Source organism: Pantherophis guttatus, chromosome 2 (assembly GCF_059756535.1).
Source record: "Pantherophis guttatus breed Tessera chromosome 2, ASM5975653v1, whole genome shotgun sequence".
Taxonomy (NCBI): domain Eukaryota; kingdom Metazoa; phylum Chordata; class Lepidosauria; order Squamata; family Colubridae; genus Pantherophis; species Pantherophis guttatus.
Window position 1 is genome coordinate 67,137,560 of NC_142064.1, and position 24,185 is coordinate 67,161,744.

Genomic DNA, 24,185 nt, shown 5'->3' on the forward strand with positions numbered 1-24,185 from the left:
CCTTCTTTTTGATTGGCTCCTCAGTGTTTGATTCTACAGACTCAACTCCTGGATGAATTAAGTTCCCTAACATTTTCAGCGTCTGAACCTTTTGAAATGGACTTCCTCTACATTCACTACAATTATGAAAGAAGTACAGACGATCCTTTCTTAGGAACTACTGGTTCAGTGGCCATTCAAAATTATGCCAGTGATGATCAAGAACACTTATAAGTAGCCCTCAGTGTTGTTGCTATCACTTGTCCCCGAGTCACATGATTTGCATTTGGACTCTTGTACAGTTGTGATGGCCTCAGTATCTTGTGGTGCTGTAATGCAATTTTTGATGTTCCCTGCTGACTTCCAACAAGCAAAGTCAGTGGAGAAGCATGTAGGGACTCAAGTCCTATGATGTCACATTTAACAACTGCTCACAGTTTGCTTAATGATCACAACCAGAATTGCTGTCATAAGTCAGCTTGGACATGTGATTTTTAACTTTACCACATAGTAACAGACTTGCTAGTCCCAATTATGATAATTAACTGAGGACTCTCTGTACATTAACTGAGGACTCCCTGTCATACAGAGAGAGTGAATGAGATCCACAGTGCAAAAATAAAATGCATAAAGGAAGTAAATGGTCTGAGAGAAAGGGAAAGACTGAGAAAATTGTGTTTGTATAAAGTTGGTGAGTCAAAACGGGGCAGGTGAGATGTTTAAAGAATAAAATGCACTATATAAATCAGTTGAAGGACCATATAGTAAAGTGTGGCCCTAGAGTTTGGAGAGTCCAGGCCATTAAACATATGATGCATCTTAAAAGATTCCTGTTATAAGCTAAACCTATGTGAAACGTTTTCTCCCAAAAGCCTAGCATTTATATCTATAGTAGTTCTCCTGTATCAAGTGCTTTCCTTTTTCTGTGTAACAATTACATTTATTTCTCTAAATTATCTTGCTACTGGCATAATTCAAATTGTCTTCTTGCTTTAGCTTTTCTCTTTCTTCTTCCAGGTGAATGATTATGACATGGTGTCATCTTGATCTTCTATAGAAAAGAGAAGGGAGTCACATTAGAATTCATAAACTAAGGAATCTTACAATAATCTGACTGGGAGCAAGGCTTATTTTATTTTTACTCTGTTCATCTTGTCTTTGGAAAAGTTTTGTGAAAGTTAAATAAAGACTCACAATTTCTTTAGGTAGTCAGAGAAAAAATGTGTTACAATAGATAAGATTTTTTTTGGTCAGGTAATTTTTTTCACCCATTATATATCATTTGTTTTTAAATAGTCCTTGGATTATTCCAAAATAATATTTAAAAAAATAAAGGATTTGAAGAGCTGGAGAGGTGGTGGAGTTTTCAGCATGGAAGGGAAGGATTGGCTTTTAGAGTTAAGCTAGTTGAGCAATGAGAACTTTTTAAGGACTTTAAAAAACAAATGGTAACTAGGGAAGGCTGAGGTTAAAAGAGTGCATTTTATGACATACAAAGATGATTTATATAAAGGCATTATTTACTTTTTTAAAAAAAATTACATTTTTTTTGATAAATATCTTGCCTATATATTTTGATATTAAGAATTATTGAGCCTTCAGCAACAGCTTGACACTTCCCAGAGGCATCTGATGGGTTACCATCAAAAAGATTGTTGGATTAGATAGGCCTTGGGCATGAACCAAGGCTGATTTTATGTTAAGAATCTAAAAATGCCCATTAATCTGTAATAGTTTTTATCACAAAATCCTAGTGGGCATAAATCTCTGAAAACCTTAATTTATTGAGTTTATAAAGTGATCTTATTTATTTAGAAAAGTTCAAGGTCTTCAGCAATAGCTCTCAGTTTGGATCCAGGTACAATCAAATAGTAAGTTAAATCTGGGTTTAGTGGAATTTGATGCCACAGACGAGTTTTTCATTCAGACAGTAACATGAAATAACTGGTAAATCCATTATTTAGGTAAGCAGTCTGGACGCTGGCTGCTGCTTCAACTAAAAGATGAGCATGCTCCCATGCAAGATTTGCATTTGATAAGGCTGCAGGTGTAGATGGTGTAGCTGGAGAAATGTTAACACATGGATGCATTGTGCATATGGAGAGGATGTGTGTCTTGTTTAACATTAGATCTCCATGGAGACTACAACTGAGCATAATGGTTGGAATAATGTTATTATTATTCTGTACAAAGTGAAGGGTGGGAAGAAACAACTGGCAGGGATATTCTGTAAGCTCAGAACAAAACACAATTCTCATTTGTGGCAGAATTTTCCAAGTCAGGATTTGTTTTCATTGTCAGAAAAAATATAATTAATTTTGCATGCAAATATTGAAGTTTGGAGACAGCATAATCTCTTTTGAAACTTAATCATCTCAAAAAGTCTCTATTCTTTCAGCAAAGCCAAATTCTCTTCAAACTTCTTCAGGTCTCTGCATCTGTTTCCCCTTGGGCAGACAGAGAACAGTTAAATCTTTACTTAGAGTGCTTTGATTCTTCAAATACAGAAAACAACAACATATGTGTTTGTCTTGATGTTTTAGATTGGTACCAGAGGATGTGGGAATGGATATCCTTAATGAGGCCATGCTAGATTCTACTGCAATAGAGATGAGACCTGGTGAGTGTACATTTTAATTGGCTTCTTAAAAGTTTCATTCTCTCCTGGGGCATTTAATTATTCACTGAGTGAACTATTTCTGTACTGTGACTGATAATATTTATTTGGGATAAAAATGGTTTAATTTTGATATTTAATTAATTCCATGGTTCCCTTGATCATCATTTGCAGTTCTCATCTACTTTCTACGCTGCTTAATTTCATTAGGCTGCAAATGAACTTGCTGCATATGATAATTAGCTACACTGCACTTTCTTCACTTCAGCCTGTACAGATTTAGCTTCTATTTACCAGTGAAAACAACACAATTAAAATTGCTGCCTAAGGTGTCATCAGTTAGAAAAGAAGTCTTTGACATATTAGATTATTCCTCAGCCATTGCATTATATCCAAGACCAGGAAGATATAAATGACAACTGCCTAGGATTTGAGTAATCATGTTTCAGGAAAAGTATACCATTAGAACCAGGAAAGGGGTTTTTTACAGTTGTGTATAAAATCTTCATATTTGTTCTGTTAATTAGAGGGGAACTGATGCCTTATCAGAAGTAACAAAAATAGACATAGGTTGGCTGGCAACAGCATTCTGCTCCAATTGAAATGTTATCCTTACTTGAATTGTAAATACAGTATCTTCTGTATCTGCTATTAAATATTGGGTCCAGGTCTTCATAAGAATGCTTTGCGATAATGAAGGTTGCAGTGAAGCAGCCCATGCATTTCTAAGGATGAAATGGCTGTGTTACTTCACTTTGGTCCTTCATTGCTTCCACTGGTTCTTGCTGTAGCTGATGGGGACTTCAAGACAAATACCTGTCAAGGGAGATGTAGCAGTGAGAAGCACCTAATTGAAACATACATTGCCTTTTTGTGCTAACAAAAAGAATCTTGTTCCTCTTCTCTCTGAAATGGATTCATCCATCAGAACAAATGGTGTAATTTATCCTGGTAATGGGGAGAAGATCCTTGTCAAGGGTAGCTCAGGTTGGTACCTCATTCCTTCCATATCATGAAGCTCTTCATCCAGGTCCAAGCCCACTTCACCTAGGCCTATTTCTTGTTTTCTGGAGTCACATACAACTATGAGACAGGTTGAATAATTTTTCAAAAGTCAAATTAATTTAAATGCTATTTGGAATAATAGTTTTACCCTAAAACAGAGATTCTTCTCTTTTTGTGCTTATTCAGAACCTCCCAATTCGCTAGACCTTAATGGCTCTCATCCCAGAAGAATAAAGCTCACTGCTCCAAATATCAATCTCTCTTTGGACCAGAGTGAAGGATCTGTCCTTTCTGATGATAACCTGGACACTCCAGATGAAATTGATATTAATGTAGATGATCTGGACACACCAGACGAAGGAGATTCTTTAGAATATGCTGGACATGGTAATGAGTTTAATTTGGTAAAAGTAAATTTGCAGTGATTACCTGTGTGTCTTTATTGGGGGCAGGGTTGAACACTTTGGCATGAAATTTTATTATTTTCTCTGTCAGCTCATGAAGACAAATATGCAGTATAAGAATGAACAGCTCTAAAGAAAAGCAGAACACACCAATATGTGTGTATGTGTGTGTGTAATATAGATTGTTATCAAATTGTAGAGCCAGCTGTTGGTTATTTGCATACAATAGTTTTGAAATATTAAATGGTATATCTGTTTAATTGGATAGCAAGAAAAATTGTAATATTAAGAATAATAGTATTTCTAGTTGAGTTATTTTTAAAGATTCCAGATGCAAGTATAAACTTTGGAGGATACATTCTGGATGATACTTATATAGTATCTAACTCCAATCCTAAAATGTAATATGTGTTTTGTTTTAGAACTATGGATTTCTCTTTTTTTCCATCATGCCAAAGGAATCTAAATACCATTTTATATATCTCATTTCTTCCTCATCACTATCCAATGATTTTTTTCACAGATTACATTGTTCCTACAAATAATCCAACATTGAATTGAATAAAGTCATTCAATGAATTGTACAATTGATTTCAGAGTTACAGTCAGAAATTCAATTTTGTTACTGGATGAAACAGGCTTTTCTTATATTAAAGCTGAGGTGGCACAGTGGTTAGAGTGCAGTACTGCAGGCTACTTCAGCTGACTGCTAGCTGCAGTTTGGCAGTTCAAATCTCACCGGCTCAAGGTTGACTCATCCTTCCATCCTTCCAAGGTCAGTAAAATGAGGACCCAGATTGTAGCGGGCAATATACTGACTCTGTAAGCTGCTTAGAGAGGGCTGTAAAAGCACTATGAAGCGGTATATAAGTCTAAGTGCTATTGCTATTGCTATTGCTAAAGACTGTTTATTTAAATCCTTTATTCTTGTATTTTCAGAAGAGCAACCAGCCATTAAAGAACTTTCTCAAGAAGAATCTGAATCCATCCCAGAATATACTGCTGAAGAGGAACGGGAAGACAACAGGTTATGGAGAACTGTTGTTATTGGAGACCAGGAGCAGAGGATTGATATGAAAGCAATTGAACCTTTTAAAAAGGTTATTTCTCATGGAGGTACAGAAAAAAAATCTGTTTTATTAATTATACTAGTATAGAGTAATTAGAAAACATTTGAAAGTATCCTAATTGTAAATGGTCTTCCACATCTGACATAAATTTAGAATATGTTTCCTTTGAATAATTCAAAACTGAATTTGTGAATTATTGAATTAATTCCTTCGCTACTGAAAACTCTGTAATGTATCTATGACAACAGAATACTTTTGATGTGAAATGTGTGAGTTGATGAGTCATTAAATCATTTTATTCTGGGCATGATATGCTCCAGTTTCCAGATCTCTGATTCACACTTCCAAAGGAAAGACAGAGCTTTAAAAAGAAAAAAATGAGAGAAGAAAGCACAATATATTCAGTGTTCATGGTACAACTGCAGGCCTGTATGTTACAGGAACATTTCATCTTATTGAATGTTTTCTTTGAACTTAATATGTGGTGTGAAACCAGCTATGATTTGTATACCATAGTTTATGGTGGAATGTAAACACCCATAGCAGCATATGCCCCCTGAAAGCTACAGTACTGGGACAGCTTCAGAATCTCTGGAAGCTGCCTCCAAAGGAGAAGTAATTAAAATAATGAGAATAGTGTATTGATTTTATTTAATTAATTTGTTTTTAATTAAACCCAGCCCAGCTCCAATATAATCTTCAGTTAGAAAAGCTGGCTATCATTGCTCTGCAGCTTAGTATGATGTGTGAATCCATGTGTGTCATTGTGGTTTGTTCAACAATTCATGGTTAAAAAAGAATATGGTTTAATACAATGTGCAATCACAAGCATAGCCAGATTTACTGAGGCTATTGTAAGGTATGGTTTAAAGATGTCTATTACTGCAAGTTTCTCCCTACATGTCATTTAAACCAGTAAGTTGTGACCAGGCGTGGGTGTGCTGAGACTAAGATTTTGTATTTATTTTGTAGCAAAACACATGTCTTGAAAGAGAAAAGTTATTTCTTTTTCAGTGCTTAACTGCTGCAATTTAGGCCTGACATGGGATGTGTAGCAGTGGTTTATATCACCAGTATCTCTATGCCAGCCTGCTAAGTGTTTCATCCATGTTTAGGCAATTCTTGTGGATTGCCTGATGAGTGAACAGGCCTATGGATCTGGGTAGGGTCCTGTAGGTATGCAGAACTGTATGAGTTCAAGCTTTTCAGGACTAGCAGCATCTGTTCTTTCCATTATTTTTTTTTTTCATTTACTCTACTTACTTATTAGAGTTTGTAATTTCTAGAATTATTTTGAATTGAGACTTTCATAACAGACGTAGCTATCAATTCTCCAAATGAGAAACCTCACCTGGGAAATTCTTACATCAAATAGGAGGATATCATGAGACATTCAGGTTTGGAAGTAGCCTTGTCTATGGTCCAATGTTGTGGAATACTTTGCATTGAGATTCCCAGGTTGCTTTTCTCATTAAAATGTTACCAAATATGCCACTATGCTATTGGTTTGCTTCCCAACTTGCTTTAGCGTATTTGATACTTATGCCCCCTGGCCCTGAATTATGCAACAGGTAATAGGGGGGTTCAATTGCTTATGAAACCTGCCAATTCTATTGTGTTAAGAACTGTTTGTGAGACATATATTTTTGACTCCACAGGATACTATGGTGATGGCTTGAATGCCATCATTGTATTTGCTGCATGTTTTCTACCGGATAACAGTCAAATGGATTATACGTATGTCATGGAAAACCTTTTCTTGTGAGTGTGGAAATATTGTAGTAAAACTCTTTCATATGGTAAAATAGATGATTTTCATTAAGAGATAAATGCAGAGTTAAAATGAGTTCCTTTGTTGCTTCGTTCTTTTGAGGGAAACAGAAATTTGGTTTGTATAAATAAAATAAAATGAAATAAAATAAAATATACTACAAGGCAATGGTGAAATCTGAATTGGTTTGCCACCAGTTTGCTGGCCGCGCACGCACAGCATGCGCCAAAAGGACGCTGTGCATGCATATGCAGTGTGCGCCAAAAGTATGTTGCGCGCACATGCGCAACATATGCGGAAATAGAAGACTTCACTAGGTAAGTAGAACAGCAAGGGGAAGGGAACAGCTGTGCTGCGCAATTTAGCTTTGCTAGAAAGCAGGATTTCCTGCTTTCTAGCAAATATAAACTGTGCGGCACAGCTGATCTTTGGAAATACCGGTTCGGATGAACCGGTAGCTTTTTTAAACTACCAGTTCGACTGAATTGGTAGCTTTTTTTTTACTACTGGTTCGCCCAAACAGGTAATTTTTATCACTACCGATTTGACCGAACCGGGGTGAACTGGTAGCATTTCACCCCTGCTACAATGGAAAGAAGCCATAGGGAAGTGATTCCTGTTTTGCCATAGTTAAGCCTTGCATAGTTAAGCCTGAATTAAGCCTTGATATTTAAAGAAAGTTTTTCTTGAACTGCCCCTAACCTTCCTATGTAATTCCATAATACAGATAGCCCTCTGCTTACCACAATTGAGCTCAAAATTTATGTTGGTAAGCGATACTTTTTGCCCCATTTTACGACCTTTCTTGCCACAACTGTTAAGTGAATCACTGCTGTTGTTAAATTAGTAACACAATTGTTAAATGAATTCCCTATTGACTTTGCTTGTTGGAAGGTCACAAAAGGTGGGACATTGCAGCAATCAGAAATATTAACCAGTTGCTGTGATCTGAATTTTGATCGCGTGACCATGGAAATGTTGCAGGGATTGTAAATCTGATAAGTGGTCATAGTTTTTTTCAGTGCTGTTGTGACTTTGAACAATCACTAAACGAATGGTAATAAGTTGAGGACTAGCTATAAAACTATAATTTCTCATTGTTGGAAAGCCACATAGGTCAGGAGTTCTGTCTGAATTTTCAGACTATATTCTTGCTTTGAATCCTGTCCCTGAAATGCTCCTAAATTGTCTGCCAATGGAGTGAGTGCAATCATTTACTTATACTGCAGTTTTCATGCCCTGAAGAGTAAAATTAACATGGGCTTCTTATTTAAATATTTCACATTCCCAAAGGAGGGACAGTATGACCTGTACTATGTAGGTTACTTAATAAAGAACTCCCTCAACTGCCAATTTTGTTTCTGGAAATTATGTATTTGCTTAAGTGCTAAAACATAGGGCAGTGTTTCTCAGCCTTAACAACTTTTAAGATGTGTAAGCTTCAACTCCCAGAATTCCCCAGCCAGTTGAAGTCCACATATCTTAAAGTTAATATTTAAAAGTTCCTATGGTTAAAAAAATACTGGCATAGGTTCTTAAAAGGAAAAAAAAAATGCTTGTGAAAATATTATTTCTCCCCACTTCTTTTTCTTTTCCTTCTTTTTGTTGAGATATGTAATAAGTACTTTGGAGCTCATGGTTGCTGAAGACTATATGATTGTTTACTTAAATGGAGCAACCCCAAGGAGAAGAATGCCAGGACTTGGATGGATGAAAAGATGCTACCAGATGATTGACAGGCGGTTTGTGGATCACTTATATTTTCTAATTATTATTTTTCTTAGTCTATTTACTATTTTAAATCCTCTTGCCCCATTCTTTTTAAATGCAAGCTGTTGCTTGTGAGTATCACTGAAGATTAAGAATACATTTAAGAAAGCATGCCAAAAATGTGTGAATCAGTGTGTGATAGTGCTATACTTGTGGAACATGTGACTGTCATTTTTCTCAACCAATGTGTTTCATACTGAAGACTTAAAGTATCATAGGCCCAGTATTCTTCAATATCTTCATAAATGACTTAGATGAGGGAATAGAAGGGGAACTTACCAAATTTGTATATGATACTCAGCTGGCAGGAATAGCCAACACCCTAGATGATAGGCTCAAGATCCAGATTGATCTTGACAAACTTGAACACTGGGCCCTATCTAACAAAATGAAATTCAATGTAGAGAAAAGTAAAGTCTTAGGCAAGAAAACTTAGTCAAGAAAAACCAAAAGTACACATATAGACTGGGTGAAAGCAGGCTAAATAACAGTAACTGTGAGAGGGATCTTGCCGTCTTAGTGGACAACTAATTAAATATGAGCCAATAGTATGCGATAGCAGCCAAAAAAACCATTGCAATCCTAAATTGCATTAACAGAGGGATACAATCAAGATCAAGTGAGAAACTAACTCTAAACTCTATAAAGCCTTAGTAAGATCACACCTAGAATACTGCATCCAGTTTTGGTCACTACACTATAAAAAGAATGTTGAGACTCTAGAAAGAGTGCAGAGAAGAGCAACCAAGATGATTAGGGGACTGGAGACTAAAACATACGATGAATGGTTGCAGGAACTGGGCATGGCTAGTCTACTGAAGAGAAGGACCAGGGGAGACAGGATAGCAGTGTTCTAATATTTGAGGGGCTGCCACAGAGAGGAAGGAGACAAGCTATTTTCCAAAGCACTTGAAGGCCAGACAAAGAATGATGGATGGAAAGTGAACAAGGAGAGATTCAAGGAATAAGGAGAAGTTTTCTGACAGTGAGAGCAATCAATCAATGGAACAGCTTGCCTTCAGAAGTTGTGGGAGCTTCATCACTGGAAGCTTTCAAGAAGAGACTGGACTGTCATCTGTCAGAAATGGTGTAGGGTCTCCAAGGTCTTTTCCAACTCTGTTAATCTGTAATATTTCCTTTTAAATGCAGATTAAGGAAGAATTTGAAATCATTCATCATAGTTCACCCTTCTTGGTTTATAAGAACAATTCTAGCTGTCACACGGCCATTTATAAGGTCAGACGTTATCACTTTCGGACTTTCTAAAATGCTGAGTTTTTACATGATCAGGAACTGCTTTGATTGTGAGATAAGCAATTGGGGAAGTAAAGAAACAGCTTCCGATTCAGCTTTGTGCTGATAAGGCTCTTTAAAATGATCAATATATTTGTTTAATTTTACCATGAGTAACATTAATAAAAAATAAATTTATCATTCCCTTATAATAATTACATTTTAACTTATAACTATATATGGCATTATCACAGAATAATTTATGCAGTATTTAATAGGTTGGTGCAGGCAAAACGAGTGCTTGTTCTTTTTCTATACAAACTAAGAGATAAGAAGACTCTGCCTAGGTCTCACCTAACAAATTAAGTAGGCTATCTTGGATGAGGTTCGTATAAATTACTGTGATATTTGAAGACAGTACAGGTAGTCCTCGACTTATGGACACAAAAGAGATCAGAATTTATATTGCTAAACAAGGCAGTTGTTAGATGAATCACACCTGATTTTATGACCTTTTTGTCATAGTTGTTAAGCAAATCGTGCAGTTGTTAAACAAATCCAGTTTCCCCCATTGACTTTGCTTGTTGGAAGCTGGCTGGGAAAATTGCAGATGGCAATCACATGATGCTAGGACACTGCAGCCATTGTAAATACATGCTGGTTGTCAGATGCCCAAATTTTGATCACGTTGGGATGCTGCAATTGTTGTAAATGTGAGGACCAGTCGTAAGTGACTTTTTCAGTGCCTTTCAGTAACTTTGAAAGGTCACTAAAGATCATTCCTACCCTAGCCTGCAATTTAGCAGCTCATTAGTTAACATGGAGATGAATTTTATATTTTATTTTATATATTGCTTAACCAGTGAATTGTGCTTTTTGTGTTTCAGTTCAAAATTCAGTAATAAGATACAATACGTCAACACTTTGGCAGACCTTAATGAACTAATTCCAATGGAATATGTAAATGTCCCAGAAAGTATTGTCAAGTAAGTGAAGAGCGTTTGGAAAATAATAATGAGATAAGTTACTACTATAAATCAAAAGGATTGCTATTTTTAAGGAAAGTTAATTTTATCTAAATAATACATAATATTTACAAAGTACTCAACATTGTGATTAAAACTGAACAGCACTAGAAATAATTGTTTATGCTGTTTACTTGATTAAAATTTAAAAACACAATTATATTATAATATGGTTCCTTATTATATAAAGAAAGCCAAGCCAAGAAAACAAAAGAGGAATGGTTAAGAAATAAGAATAAATTTAACCTATAGAAGAGGTGATTGAGGTGATAAAGCACTCTTCAAATATCTGAAGGTTGAATCAGTGATCTCATTCTCAATTACCTCAAAGAGATGGGTCAAGACCAATTAGATAAAACTATAAGGAAGAAAATTCAGGCTAGAAGTTGGGAGAAACTCATGACAGCCTCAGTTGTTAACCAAGTAACAGGTTGCCACATGAAGTGGTGAATTCTCTTTTACTGGAAGTTTCCAAACAGAGGCTGGCTAATTGTTTATCAGGATGCTGTCGTAGATCCTGCACTAAGCAGCATTAGATGGCCTCTTTGTTATCTGTCAACTCTATGAATCTGTGAAAGATCCAAGGATCTATTCCAATGTGTTATTGCCTCACTAATTTATTCATACCATCTGTTTGGAATAAAAAATTAATAGTTTTCAAAATATTTTTGAGAATTGCACGAGACATTGTAGAATGGGAATATATTTTATTCACTGAAAGTGAAGATTAAATTCTCAAAGTGTTCATGTTCATGAGCACTGATGTTTTGGGGACACATCAATGTTTCTGATTTGGGGACTCTATGTTTTATAAATTATTCTCCTGTCCAAAACTTTCAGGAATTGCTAAAGATGATAGGATATTAGTTCAATGTAGCTGGACAGTGCCAAGAGGGCGAAAATCCAGAACATTTCATGGTTTTACCAGTTCTCTCACTGCGCATAGTAGTTCTCAGTGTGAACATGCCAACCCACTAATAACAAAGCGAGTCTGGAGCCCATTGAATAAGGGCCAAAGGATCAAACTATGCATAATGAAATAGACATTGTAGCTTAAATTTGCATTGACATGAGGTGCATATACAAGAGCCTCAGTGCTGACTCTGCACTTCAACTTGACATTGGGAATAGTTCCTTGTGATGTGAAGGTGATACAGGTGATACATGTCTGCATATTACTTGACCTTGTGTATGTTTGTCCTTCACCCATTTTTATCTTGAAAGGTATGACGAAGAGCGATCCATTCAGAGAAGAGTAAGGTAAAACCCTTGCTCTGCTGCAGCCTGTGCTGATGTTTTTAAATGACTGAGGATAGCTGAGGCAGTAGAGGATTTCAGCAGCTGACATTTAAAAAGATCCCATAGCTCTCTGTAATGAATGTCACGCATGAACTATTGAGATCAGTTATAAATTTTCTTAATTTGGCCTGTTCTGGAATTAACTTCAATCACTTTGTCAGCTTTGCACAGCATGCATGCTGCAAACTCCTGCTAGTTTTACAAGATCTGCCTACACATGGACTAGACACACACACACACACACACACACACACACACACACAGAGATGAAATCAGTAACACATTAGAAAAAAATACTTTGTTGGTGCATAATTTCAAAAGCATGTTCCTTGCTTGATTGACACTCTGCTTTTCCCTGCTTTTATTTTATGTTCCGCTTGCTTCTTCTCCTTCACCAATAACCTTTACTCATGCAGACTGGATGAAGAGCTCAGGGAGGCATCAGCAAAGTAAGACAGAATTCTGATAATAAACTATATTCCTTTTTCATTCTTAAAAAGGATTAACTATTAAGAAAATTCATGTTAATCCTATACAGGACTACACAGAAGTGTCATTAAGAATAGTGAATATTACTGCTACATAATATTACATAGGAGTAATATTCACCATTCTCAGTGGCACTTCTGTAGAGTGGCCTGGGGGATTGTGGGAATTGTACTTCAGCAGCATCCTAGTTCAGTCTAATTATAACTGCTAGGTAAAATGTTATTTTTAGGACATGGTGCACAATTGGTAATCCCTAAGGCTTTGAGGGATGTGGTGGCTCTGTGGCTAAGACGCTGAGCTTGTCAGTCAGAAGGTCAGCAGTTCAGCTGTTTGAATCCCTAGTGCTGCATAACGGGGTGAGCTCCTGTTACTTGTCTCAGCTTCTGCCAACCTAACAGTTCGAAAGCATGTAAAAAATGGAAGTAGAAAAATAGGGAGAACTTTGGTGGGAAGGTAACAGTGCTCCGTGTACCTTCGCCATTTAGTCATGCCAGCCACATGATCACGGAGATGTTTTCGGACAGTGCTGGCTCCTCGGCTTAGAAACTGAGATGAGCACCGCCCCTAGAACTGGAAACAACTAGCACGCATGTAAGGGGGAATCTTTACTTTTAAGGCTTTGTTTGAATAACAGTAACTTTGGAGATATTAAGACTAGATAAGTTGCCCTAATACAGATAGTTGAGGGTAAAGAAGGAATCTTACAAGTGAATTAAAAACAAACAAGTTGTCTTTAGTTTGGATGCATCCACTTACTGCTTTTATATCACCAAAATTAGGGAGACCCATGATCCGCGGGAGGTCACTGCTCCTCAGATAGACGGCTGTGAGTCCGTTCTTATGAGATGGGGACCGCAAAGTCAGTTGGCCCTGTTGATTATGTACCTATCTCCCAGCTACGTATCAACGGCCCTGCCCAGGCTGCTAGACGCCATATTGGGGTTGGTGGTTGAGTTCCCCAGACTTATTGTGCTGAGGGACTTTAACCTACTATCCCTGGGGGTGGCGTCAGGAGCAGTCCGGGAGTTCATGGCTTCCATGGCAGCCATGGACCTGACCCAGATAATACAGGCCCCGACTCATGTGGGGGGGACACACCCAACATGGTTTTTGTCTCGGAGCAGTGGTGTAGTGAGCTCGGTGGGGGTATGCCAGTTATCCAACCCCTGTCATGGACCGATCACTATCTCCTTAGGCTGGACTTCCATTTTGCCGCTCCCTGCCACTGGGAGGCAGAACCGACCATCTGGTTCCGCCCCAGGCACCTGATGGACCCTGAGCGGTTCCAGACGGAGCTTGGGACTATCCCTCTCTCTCTTTTCCATGCCCCGGTCGAGACTCTGGTGGATGCCTGGGAAGAGGCGGCTGCCGGGGCTCTCAACCGGGTCGGGCCTTTGCAACCTCTGACCCGACGCAGATCCCGGTTGGCCCCTTGGTTTACTGAGAAGCTCCGGGAGATGAAGCGTCGGAGGAGAGGTCTGGAGAGCTGTTGGAGATCTAGCTGTTCCGAATCTGACCGAGCAGAGCTGAGATCTTTTATTCGATCCTATCTGGTAGTGATGAAGGCGGCGAAGCGTGCTCACTTCTCTGCCCTCATCGCATCCGCAGAGAACCACCCGGCTGCCCTATTTAGGGTATTCCGCTCCCTTTTGAATCAGGGAGCGGGGGAGGACCCTGTGAGGGGGTGGGCCGAGGAATTTAGTAAATATCTGCAGGGTAAGATCGCTCAGATTTGGGAGGAGCTGGACTCCGACAAGGCGGGGTCAGTCGGGGAGGGGACGACGGGTCTGGTGATTTGGGAAGAGTTTGATCCTGTTACTCCCGAGGAAGTGGACAGGATCATGGGGAAGCTGAGGGCCAGCACGTGTGTGCTGGACCCATGTCCCTCCTGGCTTGTTTATTTGGCCTGGGAGGTTACACGCGGCTGGATCCAGGCAGTGATTACGGCTTCTTTGGGTGAAGGGCACTTTCTGGCTGCCTTGAAGGAGGTGGTGGTGAGACCCCCTCCTCAAGAAGCCTACCCTGGATCCGGCTACTTTGAATAACTTTCGTCCTGTCTCCAACCTTCGCTTTATGGCAAAGGTTGTTGAGAGTGTGGTGGCACATCAGCTCCCGTTGGTCCTGAATGAAACATTATATCTGGACCCGTACCAGTCGGGTTTCAGGCCCAGGTACAGCACGGAGACGGCATTGGTTGCGCTGGTGGATGACCTCTGGAGGGTTCGGGACAAGCGATATTCCTCTGTCCTGGTCCTATTAGACCTTTCGGCGGCTTTCGATACCATCGACCATGGTATCTTACTGCGGCGCCTTGAGGGGTTGGGAGTGGGAGGCACCGTTCTTCGGTGGTTCACCTCCTATCTCTCGGAGCATGCGCAAGCGGTGTTGGCAGGGGGACAGAGGTCGGCCTCAAGGTCCCTCACGTGGGGTACCTCAGGGGTCGGTCCTCTCTCCCCTTTTGTTCAACATCTATATGAAGCCGCTGGGGGAGATCATCCATGGTTACGGGGTGAGGTATCATCAGTATGCTGATGATACCCAGCTTTTTATATCCACCCCGAACCAGCCCAGTGATGCCCTCGACATGATGTCCCGGTGCCTGGAAGCGGTGCGGCTCTGGATGGGGAGGAACAGGCTTCAGCTCAACCCTGCCAAGACAGAGTGGCTGTGGGTACCGGCATCTTGGTTCCAAGGGAATATTCCATCGTTGGTCATAGTGGGTGAGGTGTTGCCCCCTGTTGAAAGGGCACGCAATTTAGGCGTCGTCCTGGATTCATGGTTGACTTTGGAAGATCATGTTGCGACCGTGACCAGGGGGGCATTTGCACAGATTCATCTGGTGCGCCAATTGCGTCCCTACCTGGACCGTGATGACCTCCGCACAGTCACTCATGCGCTCGTGACCTCCCGGATCGACTACTACAATGCTCTCTACATGGGGCTGCCCATGAAGACCACTTGGAGGCTTCAGCTGGTGCAGAATGTGGCTGCGTGGGTAGTGATGGGAGTGTCCCGACACTCTCATGTTACACCCCTCCTGCGCGACCTGCATTGGCTACTGGTTGCCCTCCGGGTGAAATTCACGGTGCTGGTTATTACCTATAAAATCCTACATGGCCTAGGCCCGGGGTACCTGACGGACCATCTGTGGCCAGCGACAGCTCCCCATCGCCCGGTGCGTTCCCACAGGGAGGGCCTCCTTGGAGTGCCGTCGGCCAGGCAGTGTTATCTGGCGACTCCTAGGGAACAGGCTTTCTCTGTGGGCGCACCTACCTTATGGAATCAACTCCCCCTGGAGCTCCGGGTGGCCCCTGACCTGCGCTCTTTTCGCCATGACCTTAAGACATGGTTATTTCGCCAGGCCAGATTGAACTGAAGGGGTTTTAAGGGGAGTTTTAATGGTTTTTAACACTTAATATTGATTTTATCTGTTTTTATTGCTGTGAGCCGCCCTGAGTCCTTTCCAGAGAGAGGGCAGCATATAAGCTTAATAAAAAAACAACAACCCATAAATCCATTGTATCTTTGTTACAAATGAAAATGCAAAGAATATATTCAAAGACATTTACTTAAAAGGAGATTCCAGAATATATGGATAAATTTATTTCTTAAATGAACGTGTTTTCTATCAGCTTTAGAATTTTTCTTTAAAACAGTAATTTTGCTCATTTTTTGTTCAGATGAAAGTTATTACCTATTAATTGGCTAGGCTAGAGTTGGTTATGACATTTGGCAAATTGGATGATAAAATGGTTCCATTTATGTATTCTAAATCAGTCTAGGTCCCTTTAAGAAAATACTGGTAGGTAATGTTTTTAGAGAATATACAGTAGTTCTATTCATGCCCAGGATTTTACATTATGATGAAGATTGATTTTATGTACAAAAAAGATAAAGTGGCATAGCATTACGCAGAACCCTCAGTTTAATGAACTGATGGGGAAAATGTTTTTGAGTCAAAAGTTCATTAAATGCTCAATTTTTCATATATAAAACAAACATATAATCTATATCTTATAAAAATTATAAAATATATGTAGATGTACATAACATGAACATAATGTTCAAAATGTACAATTGTTATGTCATTCATAACAGTATTTGTCTGTTACCTGGGGCAAAGTTTCTTGTTGTCAAAAGTCCAGATTTTGTTCATTGCATCCATTATTAACCTCTACTGAATAGAATTTATTAAAATGGGGGTTGACTGACAGAAAGAATCACTACTGAGTCACTGCAAACCTAAATAATCTTTTGCTAGACTGGCTGTATCCATGTCAATTGCATGAGCTTTAGAGCACGCTGAAAAATGCATATGTTATATTATCTTATTATGTGATTATAGTGGTAACATTATGGATCGAAGTAGCCATTTCAGAAAGCTTGAATATGCTGCTGCTGTGAAATTGAACTGCAATATTCTGTTGTGAAGATGCATCTATTTTGAATGATGCCCAAAAGTAATTTTAGCAAACTGCCTATCTGCTTGCAATCCTAGTACACTTGATAATGACCACAAGCAAGATTTTGATAGATTGCATCAACAAAGCTGTTCAGAGCGGTTGAAAATATGTCATGACTATCATCTCATACTGCTCTGGTTAAAGCTTTGTGCCTTATAGCATATATCCAATGCTATATTTGGTAACAATGGGTGATATCAGTGCAACAGCTCACTGAATTATAGAAAATACAGTTTAATATACACATATTTTGTATAATACATTTTCCAGCCAATATTAAGGATGAAACTGTATTTATATGACTGTCTTATAACCTCATCCTATCTATGCTTAAGCAAGTAGAAGTCTTTATAAATACATTCAGGATGATCTAAGGTCATTTTCATAGGAGTAGCATTTCAACTATAAATTCTTAAAATGCAATATTTAAATTCTTAAAATCAATATTTTTGAAACTTCTTGCAGTAATTGATTCCAATATTCCAATTAGTCTGCTGCTATGAACAGCAAAAAGAAAAAAATAGTCTCATAACACTCTACAACCTAAAATTTTTGTGGCAAGCATTTTTGATGACTATTGGGGAGACATTCCTTAATGAACATTGATAATTTATGAAGACATCATAATATATATGATAAAATTTGCTTGTGAAAATGCCTTTGTTCTGCTTTTAAAGTAAATATGCATTTATAAGTATCTAACAAACAAAAATGTATTTATTATTTTTCATTTTCCCTTGCCTTCAGAGCAAGCTGTCTTTCAAATGAGCCCGAAATAACGTCAGTCCAACAGGAGTAAGAATTTCATAAACAAGCCATTATCTATGAGTATTGTTCATAATAACATTATGCAAGAGATATTGAAGAACTGGGTAAACTCCAGGTAGTCTCTTTGAGATCCAAATACTTACATGAGCCTTTTAGACCAGCAGATAAAAGTTTAGATTAAAGTTAAAGTTTTGACAAAGCTAAAGTCAGATAAAAATTGCTACCAGGTTTATTATAAACATGTAGTAACACATGATATAATCCTAAAGACAGTAGATGCAATTTGCAACTTTGCTTTAATGGAACAACCTTTTTTACTATATCTTTCTGGAGTCTACCCAACCTTCTTTTTTGTTTGCCCTGTCACCTTTTTATAATCACTGTAAAATCTTTTACAGAGTTGCATTTCATTTGCCTTTGTGGTTTGAATAGCAAATAGTACAGGTAGTCCTCATCTTAGGACCACAATTGTGAGATCCCATTGCTAAGCAAGGCAGCTTTTAAGTGATTTGCAACTTTAATTAACAACCTTTTTCTGCCACAGTTGTTAAGCAAATTGCTACAACTGTTAAGTGAATCATGGAGTTATTAAGAGAATCTGGCTTCCCCCACATTGACTTTGCTTGTCAGAAGCCAGCTGGAAAAGTCACAAATGACCCTAAATATTGCAACCTTCCTAATTATATGCCGGGTCCAAGCACCTGAACTTGATTTTGTCATTATGGGGAGGTTGCAATGGTAGTATATGTTAGGATTGTTCATAGGTTTTTTCCCAGTGCCATTGTAACTTTGAAGAGGTACTAAACTAAGGCTTTAAGTTGAGGACTGCTGCACGTAAATCTTTTTTTATAAAAAAGCATAAGTGTTCTGCATGTGTTGAATATCATTTATGTTTATGTTTATCATTTATGTTTATCATTTCATAGTTTATGAAAGCTATATGATGTTAGAAGAAATATACATTAGTGTTTAATTATTAAAAAAAATAAATGGATGTATTTGGTAGTAGTTATTTATTATTCTGCAAGCTGTAAAAGAAACATTGGATTGGGCTATCCATATTTTTAATTAGACTTCAGATGACTCATTAAGTCCTATTGTTTTCAGTTGCTCTGTTCTAATGTTACAGTTTGTATTCAGCCCAATTTTGTAAAGGAACTAAGAGGTATTAAGGATCACGGCCAGTTGGTTGGTCATGAAAGTTAATTATGACAATACCATTATTAATATCTTGATTAGGCCTGTAAATTATAGAACCTTAAAAGAGTTATTATATTGTATTATTATATTAATTATAGAAGATCCTTCTAATCTATAACAATAATAATTTTAATTTTTGACAGTTATTTTCCTTTTAATGATATGAAAATAAGACTCAAATAAAAGAGGATCAAAATATATTGACTATTATTGGTAATAATTTTTATCAGTTATGGTATTGCATGGCATTATACTTTAGACTAATCCATTAATAAAAAGTGCAATAATGGTAACTACTACTAGAGGAAGAAAGCTTTTTAATGAATGTTTGCTCTACAGTGTCATTCCATGCCTCCGTATTATGTAATGTAAATGGAGAATGGGGTGGGACAAGTACTGTGCTACAAACAAATCCTCAAGTTTCAGAAGATTTAATAGTTCAGAAACAAGTAGATTCTTAGGACATGTTGGGCTGACCATATAGCCAGCTTTTATGGAGGAGAAATAAAAGTGATGGGATTCTTGTTAGAATTACATAGGCTTCTCAGGTTTGATTGATAGTTTCTAGATGTGCCTAGAGCAGAGGTAAGGTGGACCCTGGGAAACATTTCCTGTAAGGATTTTTCAGGCATCTATTGGAAAATGATCACTTGGAACTGTTTGAATTAGACTCTGGCTATCAGGTCCTCTGGAACTGGCTGAGATACAATCTTGTTGACTATATGGGAAGAATAAAAGATAATATATGTAGCTCAGGGTTAAACAGTGAGTACTTGATTCTCTCAGAGTCTTTTTGTTTTCTTACACATCATTAGCTGACTAGGTAACGTTATCAGTATTAGTGAATGTGGGTTTTTTTGGTCTTTCTGTTTGTGTGTGGGGTTTGAGTCTCAATTGAATGGTGTGTAAATGAGATCATCAATAGACACATAAAGTACATTTACATACCATTCAAAGGAGACAAAAAATGCTAACGAAAAGACCAAGGTCTATTCTCTCTGACAGCCAATACCCCAATAATCACCAGACAAAGAATCAAGCAGAGAATAATATCCTAATCAAAGAACTACCAAGGACAAAAGTACATCTCTATCAATGTTGGCAGAGCAAGCTATTGTCTATAAACAGGAAACAAAAGTTGGGTAATGAAATGTGCGCAAGTAAACAACCAAGCTCAGCGAACTCCAAGGCCTCCACAGTACATGGGAAGAATTGAGATGCTGAGATGAGTAAATGGACAGTTTTTGTGGTTCCGACACACCTTTTGTCTTTAGTTCCTTATCTCACCTGGTTGGTTAAGAGCTCCTGGGCGATAATACATGGTTGGAATCCATGTGGTGGTGAATGGTTCTTTAAGAAAGGGACAGTTCCATCTATTTTGAAAGAAACAGTTTCATTCCCTAAGATGCCATCACTAAGTCCAACAGAGTTGGACAATTTTCACTTTTACAACTTTCTCTTCTTTGTAGCCAGGTTTCAAGTTAGGTTATACTGCTGACATGGAATGGACTGTAATTGTGAATAATCTATAGCACAGGATATAGGTAGTGCATCTGTCCTGATCCTTATTTACCTGTAGCTGCTAGGTAACATCATTCATTGACAAAAGGTTAAGTCCCATCAGTGTGTTGATAGTACTCAGATGTACATGTTTTACACTGTGCTGCCCAAATGAAGCTGCCAAGGCTCTTTTCCATTACCTGGAAGCTGTGGGATTTGGATGGGGAAGAATAGGCTCCAGCCTAACCCTAGCAAGACCAAGTGTCCATGGGTTTTAGAGTCCCCAGACCAGAGATTTTCTAATTCTAACTATGGATGTCCATTGGATCCGATGCACAATTTGGCAGTTTTTCTGGTCTTGAACTTACTCCTCAATATGTAAGCAGAGCTGTGCACAAATGCATTTTATGGGCCCTTTATGCACATTCCTACAAAGAGAGGCTTTGCTCATGGTCACTCATACTTTAGTCACTTTCTTTTTGGATTATTGCAATGCAGTCTACATGGGGCTGCTCTTTAAGACCATTCAGAAGCTCTATAGCTGGTCTAGAATGCAGTGAGGCAGGGTAGTCTGTGGGTGATACTCACACCATGCTACTGCTTAATACAGTGATCCCCAACTTTTTGGGCACCAGGGACCAGTTTTGTGCCAAACAATTTTTCCATGGACTCTGTGTGTGTGTGTGTGTGTGTGTGTGTGTGTTTCGCACCCTACCTAGATCCAGGGGTGAAATCCAGCAGGTTCTGACAGGTTCTGGAGAACCGGTAGCGGAAATTTTCAGCAGTTCAGAGAACCAGCAAATACCACCTCTGGCTGGCCCCAGAGTGGGGTGGGAATGGAGATTTTGCAGTATCCTTCTCCCAGGAGTGGGGAGGAAATGGGGATTTTGTAGTATCCTTCCCTTGCCATGCCCACTAAGCCACACCATGCTCACTAAGCCACGCCCACAGAACCAGTAGTAAAAAAAATTGGATTTCACCACTGCCTAGATCCCATGCTTGCGCAAGTGAAGCTTCATCTGCTTGCATTTCCTAATGGGCCATGGACTAGTACTAGTCTGTGGCCCAGGAGTTGGGGACCTCTGGTTTAACAATCTGCCCTACCTCCCAGTACATTTCTGCTACAATTTAAGGGACTAGACCAGTGGTGGGTTCCTCCCGGTTCGGTCCGGTTCGGCTGAGCCGGTAGCGGTGACGATATGACGTCACTGAACTGGTTCTCCCCCCCGCTCTCCCACCCCCCCACGTTATTCTTACCTTTTATTTGGTCCCACCCCCAATCTATTTCTACCTCCTGAGTCCCAGCTGATGACTAGAGGGAAAAAAACTGTTTAAACTCTTGCTGCGGGGCTTCAAAGGGCTGTCCTACAGCTGATCAGTGTTAAAAGCAAACAAATGAGTCGGGTCGTAAGTGCGAGGACTGGTCGTAAGTGCGAGGACCTTCCAGAAATGACTCTGACCACCTAGCCACGCCTACCTAGTCACATGACCTCCAAGCCACACCCACAAAATAAGCCACGCCCACAGAACCGGTAGTAAAAAAATTTAGAACCCACCCCTGGACTAGATGTCATCTATAAACTCTACATGACACCGGTTATTTATGGGACCGCCTCTCTCCTATTGTGTCTGTTCATCTCATGAGATCTGACATGGTGGATTTTTTTCCAGGTCCCTTATATTGAAAGAATAAAAGTTCAAGTGATATTTGAGATAGTTCAGCGTTTATCATCTATAATGTCTGGGCCTGGGCAGTAACTAGATAGGATATTACTAGGGCTAGTTATATGTGTATTCTGCCCTTTGCTCCTTAGGGGAAGTCCTGGATACATATGTAATAACAATCCATTGTACTGACTCTTTTTTTCTTTTTCTAAAGCATCAACATGGCCATGAAAAATTCTTAACTTCCATGGAAATTGGAGAAGAAAACGTTCCTGTTTGATGTGCCTGACTCTTGAAGATGGGACAGTTTTGGCTTCTCATCGGAACACTAGGATCTTCTTGTGCACAAATCTCTTTTATTTCCCCAAAGCCTGTCTGTGCAAGAAAGACTCCTGGTAGATTTAACCTTTGTTCTCTGATCACTTAGTGTTATTTGGAGCATTCTGAAATTAAACAGGAGGTGGCTGCTACTGCCAGAATAGTAGCAGAGGTGCAGGTAATGACTTTGTGTAATATTATATCAGGAGTAGATTTACAATAAGGAAAATTCTGCATTTTTGAATTCCAAATTATTTTGCCATTAATGTGCCTGACCTGTGATTTTATAGTGTGGCTCAGTCTCTTGTCTTCTACATATTTATGTATTAATAGCTAGAGATTTTAGCTTCCATGCAGCAATGCTGATCTTCCTTCCTTCCTTCCTTCCTTCCTTCCTTCCTTCCTTCCTTCCTTCCTTCCTTCCGACCCGATGATTGAGAATCTCCATAGACAACAATCAGATGGCTGCAGAAAGAGAACTAACTTAGTGCTGCCACCTAGTGTATGCAGTAGTCCTACATAGGCTGCGATCTTAGAGCATTTCCAAGGAGCTCTGGGTTGCATACCGTATTCTTACAAGAAAAGATACAGGACCCCCTCTTCACAAACCATTGGTTCTCCTTTTAAGATATGAGCCAATATTTTCTGGACTCTGTAATTTTCCTGAAACCAGGGCAAAGACAAACCCATGTTTTGCACAGCTTGGGTCTCTTTTTCTTCTGGCTTTGGTCTTGTTTCACTTTACTGCTCTAAAGCGGGTAACCCCTCGGTCAGCGTCTGCTTTCCCATAATTAAGATAGGAAAAAAATGCAGGTAAATGTATTAGTAAGCCAGGCAGTTCTAATCCTTTTAGTCAGTTTCATACTTCCTGTAAAATAACAACAATATTAGAAAACCCTGCTGGCTTCATGTTTTCTGTTGAGAAAAGTGAACTCATTGAACTTTTGCCTCTTCCGGTTCCTAATCTCATTTCTCCACCCCCCCCCCAAAAAAATTATAGTCCAGCCTGCAGTGATGGTTCGAACTACTGGAAAAAGCATCCGATTGAAAATGCCACCATACTATCCTTCGAAGATCACCAGGAGATCTATTTAAATAGAAAAAAAAAAAAACTATGGTAATTTCTACCTGTAACAACTTTTTTGGGAGGGATATGCCAAAAACAAAACAAAAAAAAAACAAAACCCCAAGAACCCCAGGTTCTTGCAAAAATGGCTAGATATGCAAAATATAATAATAATAATAACTGGCTACTAGTGGCCTGCCTGTTCTCAGTATTTTGAAGCTGGCAGAAGTGAAGATAATTAAAAGTTTGGCTTCAAATCTGGTTATGAGAGATTGTAAAGTGGAAAAAGGTTGCTTGTTATGGAAGTGCCCCAAGATTAGTTATTTCTTGGCTCTTTTAATATATAAATGCAGAGTATTTCTTGAAAAAAAAAGGAAAACATTTTAAGTGAGTTTTAAGTGAGATCCTAATGTGATTCAGAGCCTTCACAGATGTTGATTTGGCACTGTTAACTGCAGTTGCCCTGTTTTGGCTCCTGTAAATTTTGTGCTTTTTTTCACTGTTTAAATTGCAGATTGGGACCATTCCTAATTTAAAAAAAAA

General features: G+C 38.9%; 1 protein-coding gene across 7 annotated transcripts in view; it reads left to right on the top strand.

Moving 5' to 3' along the window:
• Positions 1 to 23,760, top strand: part of PRUNE2 (prune homolog 2 with BCH domain) — a 112,198-nt gene extending 88,438 nt beyond the window's left edge. Inside the window, exons 10-20 of one of the 7 annotated variants that reach the window (XR_015732237.1) lie at positions 2,523 to 2,599; positions 3,788 to 3,988; positions 4,945 to 5,121; positions 6,734 to 6,836; positions 8,457 to 8,588; positions 9,766 to 9,852; positions 10,737 to 10,835; positions 12,099 to 12,134; positions 12,590 to 12,622; positions 17,873 to 18,008; positions 22,473 to 22,606. Coding sequence is in view for 5 of the 7 variants with exons in the window: in XM_034410202.3 (XP_034266093.2) it covers positions 2,523 to 2,599; positions 3,788 to 3,988; positions 4,945 to 5,121; positions 6,734 to 6,836; positions 8,457 to 8,588; positions 9,766 to 9,852; positions 10,737 to 10,835; positions 12,099 to 12,134; positions 12,590 to 12,622; positions 17,873 to 17,920; positions 22,473 to 22,500 (1,021 nt within the window). In the remaining 2 variants the exon portion in view is untranslated. Of the gene's footprint in view, positions 1 to 2,522; positions 2,600 to 3,787; positions 3,989 to 4,944; positions 5,122 to 6,733; positions 6,837 to 8,456; positions 8,589 to 9,765; positions 9,853 to 10,736; positions 10,836 to 12,098; positions 12,135 to 12,589; positions 12,623 to 17,872; positions 18,009 to 22,472 lie in introns of all 7 variants that reach the window. The other 6 variants (XM_034410202.3, XR_015732238.1, XM_034410203.3 and 3 more) reach the window with 6 other exon arrangements.
• The last annotated feature ends 425 nt before the right edge of the window (positions 23,761 to 24,185 follow it).